The sequence below is a fragment of the Pseudoliparis swirei genome, chromosome 20 (genome assembly GCF_029220125.1).
Source record: "Pseudoliparis swirei isolate HS2019 ecotype Mariana Trench chromosome 20, NWPU_hadal_v1, whole genome shotgun sequence".
NCBI classification, from domain to species: Eukaryota; Metazoa; Chordata; class Actinopteri; order Perciformes; family Liparidae; genus Pseudoliparis; species Pseudoliparis swirei.
Genome location: NC_079407.1, coordinates 11,673,463 through 11,687,414, shown reverse-complemented (window position 1 = coordinate 11,687,414; position 13,952 = coordinate 11,673,463). Strand labels below are relative to the sequence as shown.

General features: G+C 39.6%; 1 protein-coding gene across 1 annotated transcript in view; it reads right to left on the bottom strand.

The window, feature by feature from the left end:
• dnah2 (dynein, axonemal, heavy chain 2) overlaps positions 1-13,952 on the bottom strand; it is a 56,126-nt gene that overhangs the window by 21,244 nt on the left and 20,930 nt on the right. The window contains 21 exon segments of the mRNA XM_056441240.1: positions 582-777; positions 940-1,031; positions 1,374-1,526; positions 1,724-1,882; positions 2,030-2,167; positions 2,475-2,611; positions 3,260-3,377; positions 3,814-4,032; positions 4,925-5,050; positions 6,147-6,299; positions 7,051-7,178; positions 7,572-7,752; positions 8,690-8,879; positions 9,485-9,582; positions 9,992-10,180; positions 10,493-10,603; positions 11,211-11,336; positions 11,430-11,522; positions 13,122-13,339; positions 13,424-13,562; positions 13,728-13,908. Coding sequence (XP_056297215.1) covers positions 582-777; positions 940-1,031; positions 1,374-1,526; positions 1,724-1,882; positions 2,030-2,167; positions 2,475-2,611; positions 3,260-3,377; positions 3,814-4,032; positions 4,925-5,050; positions 6,147-6,299; positions 7,051-7,178; positions 7,572-7,752; positions 8,690-8,879; positions 9,485-9,582; positions 9,992-10,180; positions 10,493-10,603; positions 11,211-11,336; positions 11,430-11,522; positions 13,122-13,339; positions 13,424-13,562; positions 13,728-13,908 — 3,145 coding nt within the window.

The following is a 13,952-nucleotide window of genomic DNA, read 5'->3' as shown; positions in this document are numbered from 1 at the left end:
GGTTGAACTATGTCATTTGGTTATAACATTCAAAATCAGACAAACTGCTTTGAGAACTCATGGCATTATGGACTCTACTCCATGACGGAGATTAAAATAAACTTTGTTGGTGATTATTTTGTTGCACAGTTGTTCTGATCAATGCCGGAATAATCTGTCCACTGAATGCCATATGTGAAACGTCATTTAGTGACCTCCAAATATATGTAGCTTCAATCAATGTACTTTCTGAATGACATTGGGGAAACATAAGGGTAGAAAAATAATTTAAAAACATGAAATTTGGGGAGCAGTCTACATTGTAGATGTGCATAAGTAAAGTGAGTAAGTGTGTGAAGGAAAGAGAGCATAAAAAAAGAATATAAGGAACATGTATCCCAGAATGAGTGAGTGAAGGTGGCTTGTCCAGAGTCTTATCTAGTTGACTGATCATATGAGTGTGCTAGCATGTGCATATGTATTTGTGGCATCTATAGATTAAACCCTATGACAGCATGTGTGTTGCAGCCCAGTGGACATTGAGGACATTCAGGTCATACATCGTGGTCATCATGTTTCTCTTTAATGAGGCCTGAACCAACCTGTGAGGACATGTTGACAGTGAGGGTAGCCCACTTGTTATCTAAGCCTTGCAGGACGCTCTGGGCCACCGAGGTTTTACCAGTTCCCACTGGCCCAGTGAGCAGCACTGGGTACTGACTTAACACCAGAGCCTTAACCAGGAAGTTGTAGCGAACTGTATCCACTGTAGGAACAATAATCTTATAGAATGGAGCCCTGCAGGAGGGAGGGAGGGATAAAGATGCATTGTAGATGTTAGTGGGAGGTTATATACCATTTAGGGTTTATTTAAAAGTAAAAAATAACTGTGTTGGCAGATAGTGTAAACTAAAGGGTAAATAAATCCAACAGCTGATGTCAGAAGAACACATTACTTACTTGGCATTGTAACGCCATCCTTTTGGCACTTTATCTTCAAAAGAAGCCCAGGTTTGGTTCTTGATGTCCACATAGTACTCATAAACCGTGTCCTGTAAGATATTAAAAGATCAGAGATATGTTTATTCAGTTTGCTGATGGAAAGTGGAGTAGAGTGGACACAGTATTATCTCTTCTTAGTAATATGCCTGTAGTGCATTTAAGATGCTTACATTAAACGAACCAAAGCTTGCAATTTCAAAACCATCTACACATCATGCAATATTATTGCAGAAGGTCTCAAAGATCAATAATGTTTGGACGTGAGAATCTTTTCATCAGCGGAACAGTTAACAAACCGGCTCTCACAATAGCAATCCTGTTCAATCAGACAAATTGTCTGCAGGCTTATAGAATAAACCGATATTTGACAGAGACCAAAAGAAAAAGAGGACCTTGATGGGGAAGGTGCCTTCCATTTCCCGTATGAAGTTGTCTATCCTCTTGCGTCCATCCTCGTCAACAGAGGCACAGATGGACCAGATGAGGCTGAAGATGAACCAGAGATCCACCATCGTACCCAAGTTTTCTGTGTCCGAAGTATTCACCTGGATAAAGAGAGACAATTAGATAATGTCTGGCTTACAGTTTTGTGGATTTACTTTCTAATACTTTGATAATGCATTGTCACAAGTCTGAAGGCAGTTCTAACACATCAATGCTTAAGCAGTGCTTAAAAATGGTTGTCATTGAGAGGGATTGCAATGTGCAGTGGAGGTTGCAGATGGTACACTGTTTGTCTTACCCCGTTTTTGGGTGTGGCCAGGGCGTCGTAGAGACGGCAGAGAGAGGTTACTCCGTTTAGTTCAGTGATGGGAATCCACTCTTTACAGTTGCTCTTTTTAAAGTTCAGTGTGCTCGTGATGTATTTGTCAAACAAACGCTTTAAATGATTCACTTCAGCCTGTGGAGAAATGGAGCTATCAATAGATGTAGATGTAACGCTTCCAGAAAATAAGGGAATGAAACATGGTTTTCTTATGTTCCTCTAAAGAATTTGTTCATCAAGAAATACAATTACTATTTATTATTATGAGTGTATGGATTGTACCTTTGGCCGTTTGTCCAGCCAGGAGTGAACAAAAGGCTTCCAGCCCAGATCAGTGTAATCGTTGTAAACCATCCCACAGCGAGACACTGTGGCTGGAGAGGCCATTGCCAGGCTCTCCACTTCAAACAGCAAAGACACCTATGACAAAAACAATAGGAATAGTTTCTCTGTTGTTAAGTTTTTACTGTACATGGATTCTGTAATTGGATTCTGTTTTGCAATTAGTTTATTCTTTTTTAAAATCTGGGACCTTAAACAAGATGAAATGTTTCCGCAGAGTGCATAATGTATTCCTCAAGAAAAGAAACATTTGCACACAAGAAAACCATCAAAACAATTGTACAAAAGACATACAGTAGTGTGTTAATGTCAGAATACTGCCTGCTTTTCCTACTATAAAAAGTAAAAAAATGCCCACATGTCTGGTTTCTGGTGCTGTCCTCACCTGTTCAGGCATCGAGATTCTCTCCCCATTGATGAGCGTGAGCACCTTGTTGTCATCCATAACAGAGTTCATACTCTCTATCCACAGTGTGTCAACGGGCCCGTCAAACACAATCCACTTCTCATCTGGTTTCTCATCTAAAGTGTTCAGTGTGATAGAAAAAGTGACGCGACATACACATATAGTGGTATAATAATGTTCACTCTGTTACTTGTATTTCTCTCACAGTTTTAAGACCGTAGGATTAACATGTCTATGTCATTCTTACCAGTTTATCTTTTGATTTCAGCAATTTCATTAAAAAAACAGTAAAATATTGACCACAAAAAACTGTTTCAACACAAAAAGAGTTACCATGTACAAGAGTGTGTGCTGCATGGCAAAGTAAAACATGTTGTAATTACAGTGCTGTGTGCTAGATCAAAACCTTTTTTAACAGCCCAAAAGCCTGGCAAAGAAAGGAAAGTGCCTAGTCTAGTGCCCATATCTGTTTACAATTCAGTAAATCTTAAGTAAGATTGACAATAAGGGCATTAACGGCAACATAAAGCGTCCCTGTGCTCCATGTGTAGTAAAACAAGACATTGTGTTTATAATGACAATTTAAAATACAAAGTAAAAGGCTGTCATCTCAAGCTTGTTGTGACATTTCACTGTTTACTAATACGACGTAAAAAGGCGAATCCAAAATAAATAAATTTGTAAAAAATAAAATCTGCATGAATACTCTGTTAGAAATGGGACGGGATATGGCCACTTATTCACAGCAGTGTGTTTTAGTGCACCTGCGCAGGCTGATCTCATGAGGGAAGACAGCACTCCGTCAGACCACTCATTGGTGGACAGGTCATTTTCTCCATACAGCTCTCCCAGACTCATTGCCTTCGAGTTCAGAGGATAATACTGTTGTACCACAGGCATGGAAAAGAAAATCATTGCATTAATAATTAGTGACGTCTGTAATGTCAGCTACAAAGCTTAAAGTGATGAGAATACATAAAAACACTCGTTGTTCGTAGAGCACATGCATTTTTTGTTAACTGAGTAATCGTTTTTTAGCCCCCGTTCTGATTAGAGCAAGGAGTTTACAAACGCATGAATTGATTTTAGCAAGTAAAAAAACAAGAATACAACATTTGTGAATAAGAAGAAATAAAATGGGACGAGAAGTAATAAGTAAGGACACAGACAGGAGTAAGAAGGAAACATGATTGGGATTCTGACTGTTTTACTAGAAGAATAAACTAGTGCCCCTTTTTGTGACGCAAGAACATTCCTTTTGTTTAAAAGCAACAGTATGAGCCGATAAATGTCAGTTTGATTTTCCTTCCACACCCACCTGGACCAGGCAGAAGCCAGGCTCTCCCTTGCGGTGCAGGGAACTGAGGACAATCTGCAGAGTCCTCCAGGTAACACTCTTAGCACTGCCTGTCTTGCCCACCAGCATGGAGGAGTGTCGAGAATTCTTGGTCTCATAAAGTTGGATGACTTTGGCAATGGCAAAAGGAGTCACCTGCATACCACTCAGACGAAGCTCCACCTCTATAGTCTCCTTCAGCTGCAACAAAATGACAGATAGTCAGTGATGGTGAAACCCTGAGGCACATTGTCACGATACAGACACCTGTGATATATTTGACCCTGATGTGCAAGCTGAATTAAGTTGGTATTATTTGTGGGTTGTATTTGTGTGGCTGTGCTCATACAGCAGTTTAACTGCACTGTCATACTACAAGATAAGGAAAAAATGTTGCATAACATTTAAAATCATCCACACATAAACACGTGTAAAAATACACATTATTATAAAAAATGACCTTTATGCTCTCCAACATATTCCAGTGCAGTGCTGTGAGCATGCAAACACTCACAGGGGCACAGTGGAATGGCAGACGGAAAGATGCAGAGCCAATAATTATCATTATTCTATCATTATCTCTGCACTGAACTGAGTGCATATTTCTAGTTATGCCAGCATTTATGCTGTGTGTGTGTGCTTTGTATGCGTTGATTCAATAACTATCATTAAATTCCTCTCTGTAGTTGTTTATCATCAATCTTTACAAACGCATTCAGACTCATGCTCACGGACATTCAGACACACGTAAACACAAACGTCTCTTACAAAGTCAAAAGAGAAAGCCATACAGAAAGACAGAAAGACAAAGTTAGACAGCAGATGCACAGACAATAGTGGCATCGATGTTGTTTACCGGCTAAGCATTACAGTTTCAGGATAAGAAAACACATTTTATGTAGATGTGGATGCTACAATTAATATTACGAGGAGCTGACTGACTGATTTCAGTCAGGACAACTTCTAGGGCAAGTGAACTATAGTTGAATTGTTGAACAGATAAGAAATAAAAACATTTTTGGGGACACTGTCATGAAGCAAACAAAACAAAACCCAAGCTCTCTGCTGGTTCCGATGTCCACCGCTGATTTACCTTGCCATAGTCTATAATTGGTATTTCCACAGCAGGGAACAAGTCCTGGGTGATCCCGTTCAACAGTGGCACGTCAGCAGAGGTCAGCTTAGCGATGTTCATGTCCTTCATAGCCATCAGCAGGATCTGAGAACAGAGATACAAAGCCAGATCCACTCACATTTACATTCCCAATCGTAAAGTTTAGTTTATTTAAAAGGAAAGAACAGGAGTTAGTTGAGTTAAAGTTATAGGAGCTGGTTTCCTAGCATCCTATCATTTAGACAGGATGCCAAAAGGAGAGATGGCAGCACAGCTTGGGTTCACATTTGCATGTCATAGCAACTACTTGCTATTCGCATGTCTCTATATATAGCAAGCCTACGGAGATTGCAAGTGGCCCAAAATGATGCCATGAGGATATTGTTGAAGAGACCGAGGTGGACTAGTGCCAGTGAGATGTTTGTGGCTGCAGGATTCAACACATTCAACGCGGTTTTAATAAATTTAATGCACAAGTTTATCTGCCGGGTTGATGACTCGGAAAATGAGATCATCATGTTTTTATCAAATATAAAATTCAGCACTACACGATACCGGTCCCAGTTGTGGAGACACTGCTACAGCTGTCTGTTTATAAAGCATATGTAATTCTTTGTTTGTGTTGTACTTGTGGTTTTAAATGTATTTTATTATATTTTAATGTTTTGCACTATCTGGACCTTGAGTTTGTAATACAAGTTTGATTGATATAGTCTAAGTATTAGTATGAATACAATTCACTCTTTGTTTTTTCTACATTCAGCGTCCGTCTTGATCTGCAGTGTAGAGTGTCAAGCAATAGTGGTATCTCAACATGGTATCTGAAGTTAAATCAAAATGGAAGGAGGCCTGTCTGCGGGAATGAGTGATTTCAGCTGTTCATCACACCTTCACTGCGCTTGATGCTCGACTGCCGCTCCAAGAGTCTGGAGCTCTGAATAACCAAACTGTTTGTTTCAATAGTGCTCTGAATTCAGACTGTTGAAGCCTCACTGTAGCTTTATAGAAACCTTTGAATTAGGACTATATATAGTATCACCTTTCACTTACACTGGAAGTGCATTAAGAAGGGATCTGTTAAACACTAGTATGAACAACAGGAATGAATATAGTGAGCAACATCTATTCCCAGTCGATTGGTTTGGTGTACATGAGAGAGAGAGAGAGAGAGAGAGAGTGAGCATGAGAGAAAGAGACTCACTTCTTCATCGGGAACGTTGGGGCAAGAGCGCCGCTTCATTCCAGCATAGCGGAGCATGGAGGTGAGACTACGCAGGCCAAAATCATAGTGGTCCTGTTGAGACAGCTGCTGCACGGCCAGGGAATACAGGGTGAACACTTTCTTTGCCAGGAACTATGGTGGGGGGGGGGGGGGGGAAAGAGACAGAGGTAGAGTGTCTTTATGCTACAGAGACAGAGGTAGAGTGTCTTCATGCTATTGAGTTTCAGAGAGAATGGTAGAGTGTCTTCATACTACTGCGTTACAGAGACAGAGTATCTTTACGTTACAGATTTACAGAAACAGAGGTAGATTGTCTTCATGCTACTGTGTTACAGACATAAAAGGAAGAAACAAAAGAAGGAGGACAGAGGTAGAAGGGTCAATCTCTCCATAGGATTAAAATGTACAGTTTAAACATGAGATGAGTCAGAGTGACTTATCAGTCAATGAATCCATCACTTCCAATGCGTTGCTTTAGTGCGCATCAAAGATGTGTCCCAAAGCATAGCTCAACTATACAGTTTGCATCGCAAGAGGAGAGAGCGTCTGTGATAAAACTCACTTTTACGCAGATATATCTGCACGCTCACAAATAATTATGTTCTCCCACCATGGCCCTTCACAAAACCCGATTCTGACACTGATCCCAGACCAGCGTCAATACTTCTTAAAGAAGATTGAAATCAGTGGGGAAACAGAAGGATCAACACCCACCGCTGATCTATGTTCAGCTGAAGCTCGAATCCCTCACATTTCACAACGAGATTACATGCATGGCATGTCCAGTGAAATAACCAGAATTGTCTGTTAAAATTAATTATAAAATGTAATTAAACATAAACATAAAAGAGGCATGATTAGAGTAGACAATATGTTGTTGTACCTTGCAATTGTTGAAGCCCTCTCCAAACAGTATGATCTCAGCTATTAGAGTAGAGTCTGGCACCACCATGGAGATAGGTCTGAACATGGATTTGAGGTTGTCTGGAAGTTCCGTACGACCAGCGTAACCTAGGAAAACAAAGCAAATGGAGAGAAGAAAAATTTAACTCAATTTAAATTTAAATGTCAAGGTTTAATTTGACATTTGTGCCTAGAGACCAACAGTCCAGATCCATTGGAACTCTTGTGCAGGGCTCTCCGAGTCAACAGTTTAGAAATAACACTATAATAATAAAGAAAAAATACAAAATATAAAAGAAAACACTATACAGAAGGTGGTAGTGTGTACAGAGAGGTGGTAATATGTACAAGAACAAGAAAGGTATACCAATATGTACAATTCTAAACACTGAAAGCATTTATATTCATGACCAAATAAACATACCAAAACATCCTCTAAAAATATCCCAGACTACTTCCTCAACATGAATTGCATGAATCGCAGTGTATGCATTGACCTACCGGGATTCATGGTGATAAAGATGCCGCACGACGGGACCAGATTTATGTGCTGTCCGTCAAAATGGAACTTGGATTTTCCCGCTGAGAGGGCGGACAGGATGGACAGGATTTGCTGGGCCACCACCGACAGCACCTCGATATTGATTCGGTTGAACTCATCGAAACACCCCCATGCCCCAGTCTGTCCAGGGTGAACACAATGAAATATTTACAAATCATGCACTGAAAAGAAAATCCACTCCAATGAAAAAACACAGCTTTATCCGGATTCTTTTTCCCACCCCAAGCTGAGTAGAGTGCACTGTAAATTTGTACATTTAAGTACATTTATTTAAGTGTTTGTACTGTAAGCCAAAACTGCTTATGACCTGTTGAACTTGTTAGCAGCTAAAAACCAGTGAGATGAACCATATCCTCTGTAATCTTTTCCTTTTGATCTCACCCACCATAGATGAAGCTTCATTCTACAGGAAATTAATTCAGGGCTGACAGAACAAGAGGGACAATTGTATTTATTGTTTTTTAACGAGTGTTAAACAAAGACTGTCAAAGTGGGCGATAATTTAATATGATTATTTATTTGTTATTGAAGTGAAATCGCAATTTGCAATAATATTTTCTAAATTCACAAATGTCTCCGAAAATCTGGTCAAACCGTTAAATCTAACTATTTACCTAATCTCATTAATCTGTATTTGTGCGAATGTGTTCAAACATAGTCAGTCTTCACTAATTGTAAGTCAGTGGTCTGTAATTCTTTTCTTAAATATACCATGCATAATGATTACTTTTACTTTTGATCCTTTAGGTATATTTTCATACTACGAATAGTATTTTTACACTGTAGTTTTGCTACTTGTTTGAGTACTTCTTCCACCACACACAGAACGAGAGAGAGAGCAATATTTTACTAACTCAGTTTTAGATTAAATTAGGTGATTTTTATCTTGACTAGCACTAGTTAGTAAACAAGTGACATATCTAACATGTATACACTCCAAAGTATAAAAACTATTATTTTACCTTGTTTTATTTTGTCTGACGTCCTCATTATGATTCAAACTACAGTCATTGTCGTCACCATCATCATATTTCCTTATCCTCTAGCATTTTCCTACCTGTGCCAGGCCAGAGTACATGCGTCCCATAGATTTGTAGTCTAGCCCTTCAGAGCAGTTGACCACGATCACGTACATGCCGAGAGCTTTGCCCAAGTCCTTCACTGTCTCTGTCTTCCCAGTACCAGCAGGGCCTTTAGGAGAGCCCCCCCGATGGAGATAGAGTGCTGTGGTCAGGGTCATGTAACATCTGGACAGAGTCAAGCATTTACAGACAGGCAGTTACTCTACAGAGTATCAATGTTGAAAACAATACACATTACATGTCATCCACATTTTTGGTTATTCCAAGACATAGTAAACTCATACAAAAAAAACATTAGAATGAACTGTTGTGAGAAAAGACAATAATTGACTTGGATGTAACAACGAGTGCTAAAAAGGAAATAAAGTCCATTTGTTAGCTTTATATTCAAGTTGTACCTAAATAAGTTTGTGAGACGGTCTACAATATGAACTCATACACTCCATATTGCCATTATTAATCTTCCCACTGGCTCCGGTCTTCTTTATCAGTCAATACACAAAGAGCCGAGGTGTACTTTAGTGACTATACTAAAGAAACAATGCTAATGTCTGTCTGATGTTGTCTAATTTACTTGACATTTAATTATACAACATACTGACTTCAGTGCAAATCTGTCTTTCAAAAATACCCAAATAATAATTTAAAAAAGTAATACAAAAAATTAAATACTTTGATTAACTTTTAATGAATTACTTAACTGACACGTGACAAATTGATTGCTGTGTTTATGCATTTGTGGCTGGACTGAGGGAATGATTGATCGCTACCTGTCAGTAAGCGGAGTGATGACGAGCCGTCCCGAGTTGCCCAGGTACTCGTAGCCATACTTGAAATGTGTGTTAGTCTGTCGGATTATGCAATCTACCTATTTGGAGAACAAGCAAATCAGAAAATGGACAAGTTCAGTGGATGTTTTCTTTGTCTCCCTCCAACACATCTCAGCGGAGCAAAACGGATCTCTTGCTGCCATCAGGTGGAGAATGAAAAATGCTGATTATTTAGAAAAAAATGTGAAACAGAGTTTATGTGTCACAGAGTTCTTTTAAAGTGTTCCTTCAAATGTCACAAACTACGGAATCATTAATATCTAAATCTATACCGATCTGATCTTCCACAGATTTGCTTTTAGCTTTTATATATTTTAGAGTGAAATTCATTCTTACAACCATTAAAAAATGTTGCTGAAATTATGGCTTGAAAGAAGTTCCTTATTGTGTCCTTCTTTTTCTCCATACTGTCTGTTGTTGTTCTCAATTGCATCACTCATAGCATACCTTATCCCAGTATAGTCGCAGCTGGCAGACCCATTCGAATGCATTGGCGTCGTTGCAGCCCGCCTTGATTAGCTTATCAATCACATCCCGAGCATGAACCTCCCCCGTCACCAGCGCTACAATCTTCAGACGTAAGATTTTGGACAGGTCGCCACGTATGATCTCTGAATAGCTTTGAAGCTTGGAGACCTGAGGGACAAAGACGGACATAGCAAAAGCTCAAGAGGTTATTGGAAGATTTTTTATTCTTAAAACCACCATGTTGCCTTCCCGTGGTGTCAAAAAAGGCGGATATGCTGAATTTAATATAACAAGGCTAATAAATTGCAGGCTGCACATAATATTGAAAATAATAAGAAAATAAGTAAACACAACGCGTATTGTCATGCTTAGGATCACTGGGTACAGAGTTTTAGCTTGCTTTATGGAAACACTATGGACATTAACATATCATCACAGTGAGTTCACTATATGTATTTAGTTAAGCAACAAGAACTCAACCTGTTTCCTCTTTATGGATTTAAGAGCGGACTTATCAGCTCGCTCCTTGCAGGACATCAGAGCTTTAGTGACATCTGTTGTCCACTGGATTTGACTGGTGGTGATCAGTATCTAAACAAGGAAGGATACACACTTAGCTTTGTTCATATTCATTTTTTTTACCCAATGACATGGACTGAGTAAATAACCATGGGAATGGTGAGGGGTTCACTTTGCCACCTATTTTTCTGTCCTCATCCAGGGGTCAAGTGCATTTGTTAGTTTTCATCATATTTAATCAAACTCATTCTGTTTTTTAAGTCATTTAAAAAAAAAGTATTGTTAGTCAAAGAAAAAGATAACTATTTCAATATTGTTTTGCTGTGTATGTAATTGTTACTCCGACTCAGCCTGACTGTGCTCAACGTGTGCTGCTGATGTAGTCCTATGATGGCGCACATACTATTACATTTCTAACATTGTACGTTGATATTGCTAGTATTTAACGATGTCACTGCGGCCTCTTCATGGTTTGGTCTTTGTCATGAAAAAGAAAAGAATCTGCCGCAAACGAACATATCTAGTCTTAGTTTTCCGTTCACGAAACGAACACTGGTTCAGCAGGAACTGGGATTTGTACAAAAAGACTGCATCATTGTCATTCAGTCTGAATGTCAGACGGGTGAAGATGCAAAACTACAATGATTTTAAAATGGTAAAAAACTAAACACCAATGTACCTGTCCCGGCCATTCTTTGACCCAATTTTCTAACTGGCCTGGCTTCTTCTTCAGAGCTCCAACACACCTTTGCAGAGAGCTCATCAGTGTATCGCGCATAGCCTTCTCAACATGACACAGCCACACCTACATGCACACAAACAAAAAGGCACTCACATTATCCACCATATCTCTCTAAATATTGCATATTGATCACGATCATAATCATTGCTGCTGTACCTCCACGGGTTGTTTTTTCAGATCCACTGGGACGATGAAGGGAACATACTCCCCATCAGCAGAGTACATCCCATTGGCCTGTTGGCTCTTGCCCTAGAAAAGACATACATACACATCTCACAGCTCTCTGTATGCATTCTGTATCATATGAAAACAGTATTTTGTGGTTTAAGTTTTGAGGCCACTTCATCCTGGAAGTTTGACTTGCTGAAATTTGGAAACATATGTAGCAAAATGTAACCTAATCTATGTGGCCTTTACATGCTTTTGCAGATAAATGTTACAATCAAAACATTTTGGAAAACTAAAATATCTGTCCCTGATCACAAGGTTCAGTTTAAAAACATGTTTCTGCGAAACATAATGTGGTTTGATATCATTAAATCAGGTGGAGAGCACAACTTATTGAGTCTTGTTTGAGGACACTGACTAAAAAGTGATGTGGGTTTACTCCGGGTACTCCGGTTTCCCCCACCATCATAAAGACATGCACCGCAGCCTCACCCCGGTTCGTATGGATGTGAATGAATGTTGGTGGTGGTCGGAGGGGCCGTAGGCGCTGATTGGCTGCCACGCTTCCGTCAGTCTGCCCCAGGGCAGCCGTGGCTACTGATGTAGCTTACCACCACCGGGATGACTGTGTGTGTGTATGACTACTGGACTCTGGATTGTAAAGCGACTTTGAGTGTCTTGAGAAGCGCTATATAAAATAAATGATTATTATTATTATATTATTATGCAACAAATGAACCTGCTCTGAAAAAGGTGGCATCATCTTATCTTAGCAATGTGTCTACTTGGGCTGTGTGGGATTTATTTTTCCCCCACAAATCTTTACTTTGAACAGGGTGTAAATGCCTTTCTACAGTTTTTAGGACGTTTCCAGAACATTTTAACAGATGACCTTAGAAGTAAAACAGATAGACACAAACATAGACTAATATTTTTTGTGGAAGTCTGATTGAAAAGAAGTGCAGTTGATGCCTAAAACTTATCTAAAAAATCATCTCTTACATTATTAGAAACTATGACAAATTAATCGTAAAATAATATCAATAAAAGAAACCTCAGTTACCAGCCAGCACGGACTAATATTTACATCAAAAGTATAATGCGAGTTACATTTCTTAATTTGTTATGTCATTCAACCTGCATGTGCTACCCTGTGACATGACTTCACACATCATATAAACTACCATTTGAACATTAATATTATCCTTAAAACTCTTTCAGATGGCAATGTTATCTGTTTTGGGGAGATCTGAGAGATTACCTTGTTGTTCATTCTCAGCTAAAAGGAATAGTAGAATGTTGAAATAATTTTCCCGGACAACTTGAGATTTTATTTAACATTTGACCATTTCACTTCATGTGTTTTCCATGAATAGAAAATTGGTCAACTGGCAGCATGGAAAGCCAGTTGAAATTATTTCATAATTCCTACTATTGCAAAGGGCATACTTAGCCTGCACTAAGACTACATTGATATTATTAAAGCATTTAAAATATGATTGACAACTGAATCATTTTCAGAAAACAAAATATTTATAGCCTCCATAATAGCTTTCCTAAATTTGTGAAACATATAATGTTCTTGACTTAATGGCCTGAAATTACTCCTTCACAGAAGTAGTGGCCACTGAGTGCATTGTAACCTGTGATGGATTTCATGATAATTGCTGCATTCCTTGCCTGTTGAATGCTCAGGCTCCTGATGTTGTCGAAACACTTCTTCAGGTGGGGTTGAATGGCATCGGGGTTTTGTGACTGCCCCAGGATCTCCAGCACATCATCGTTCGACAGGAAGTAAAACCTTGGGAAGATCTGCCTCTTGGTCTCCAGGTAAATGTCCAAGGCCTTCTGAATCTCCTCTAGCTTAGCACTCATCAGTGACAGCTTCTCAGGCAAGCCTGTTCAACAGAGGAGGGTCGGTTTTATATATATGACACATTTCTGGAACAGCATTAAATGCAACATCAAGTGTGTTGTCATACCGGGGTGGTGTGTTCCCTGCAAGGCATTGCTTTCCTCGTGGAGTTGGCTCATGACGGTCTTCCAACTTGAACTGAAGATTTCAAACTCTTTGCATTCATGAGGCAGCTGCTCCCTGATGTCCTTTCGTTGGAAAATGTTCTAGAGGGATGAAGGAAATAAAAAATGGAGAGTGACAGAGAACGATTGCGATACGGTCGCGGGAAGAGGTTCACTGTGGCGAGGAAAACCGATACCAGAGAGCTGCGACGGATGCGTTTTACGGATGCGTGATCCTTTAACATTGTAAAATTGTGTTTCTCGTACCTCCAGATAAATCCACTGACGCTGCACAGTGAGGATCATCTCGATGACTTCCAGAACCTGGGATAGCCGCCGTTCCCAGCAGTCCACCTCCCTATCAAAGGCTTTGACAAACCGAGAAGCCTTCATTGTGGACAGTATGGACATGTTGTCCTCCAGGGCCTGGAAAACCTCCTCTGTGCCCCTGAGACAGAGACAGAAAATTAAACTGCTGACGGCTGCTTGAAA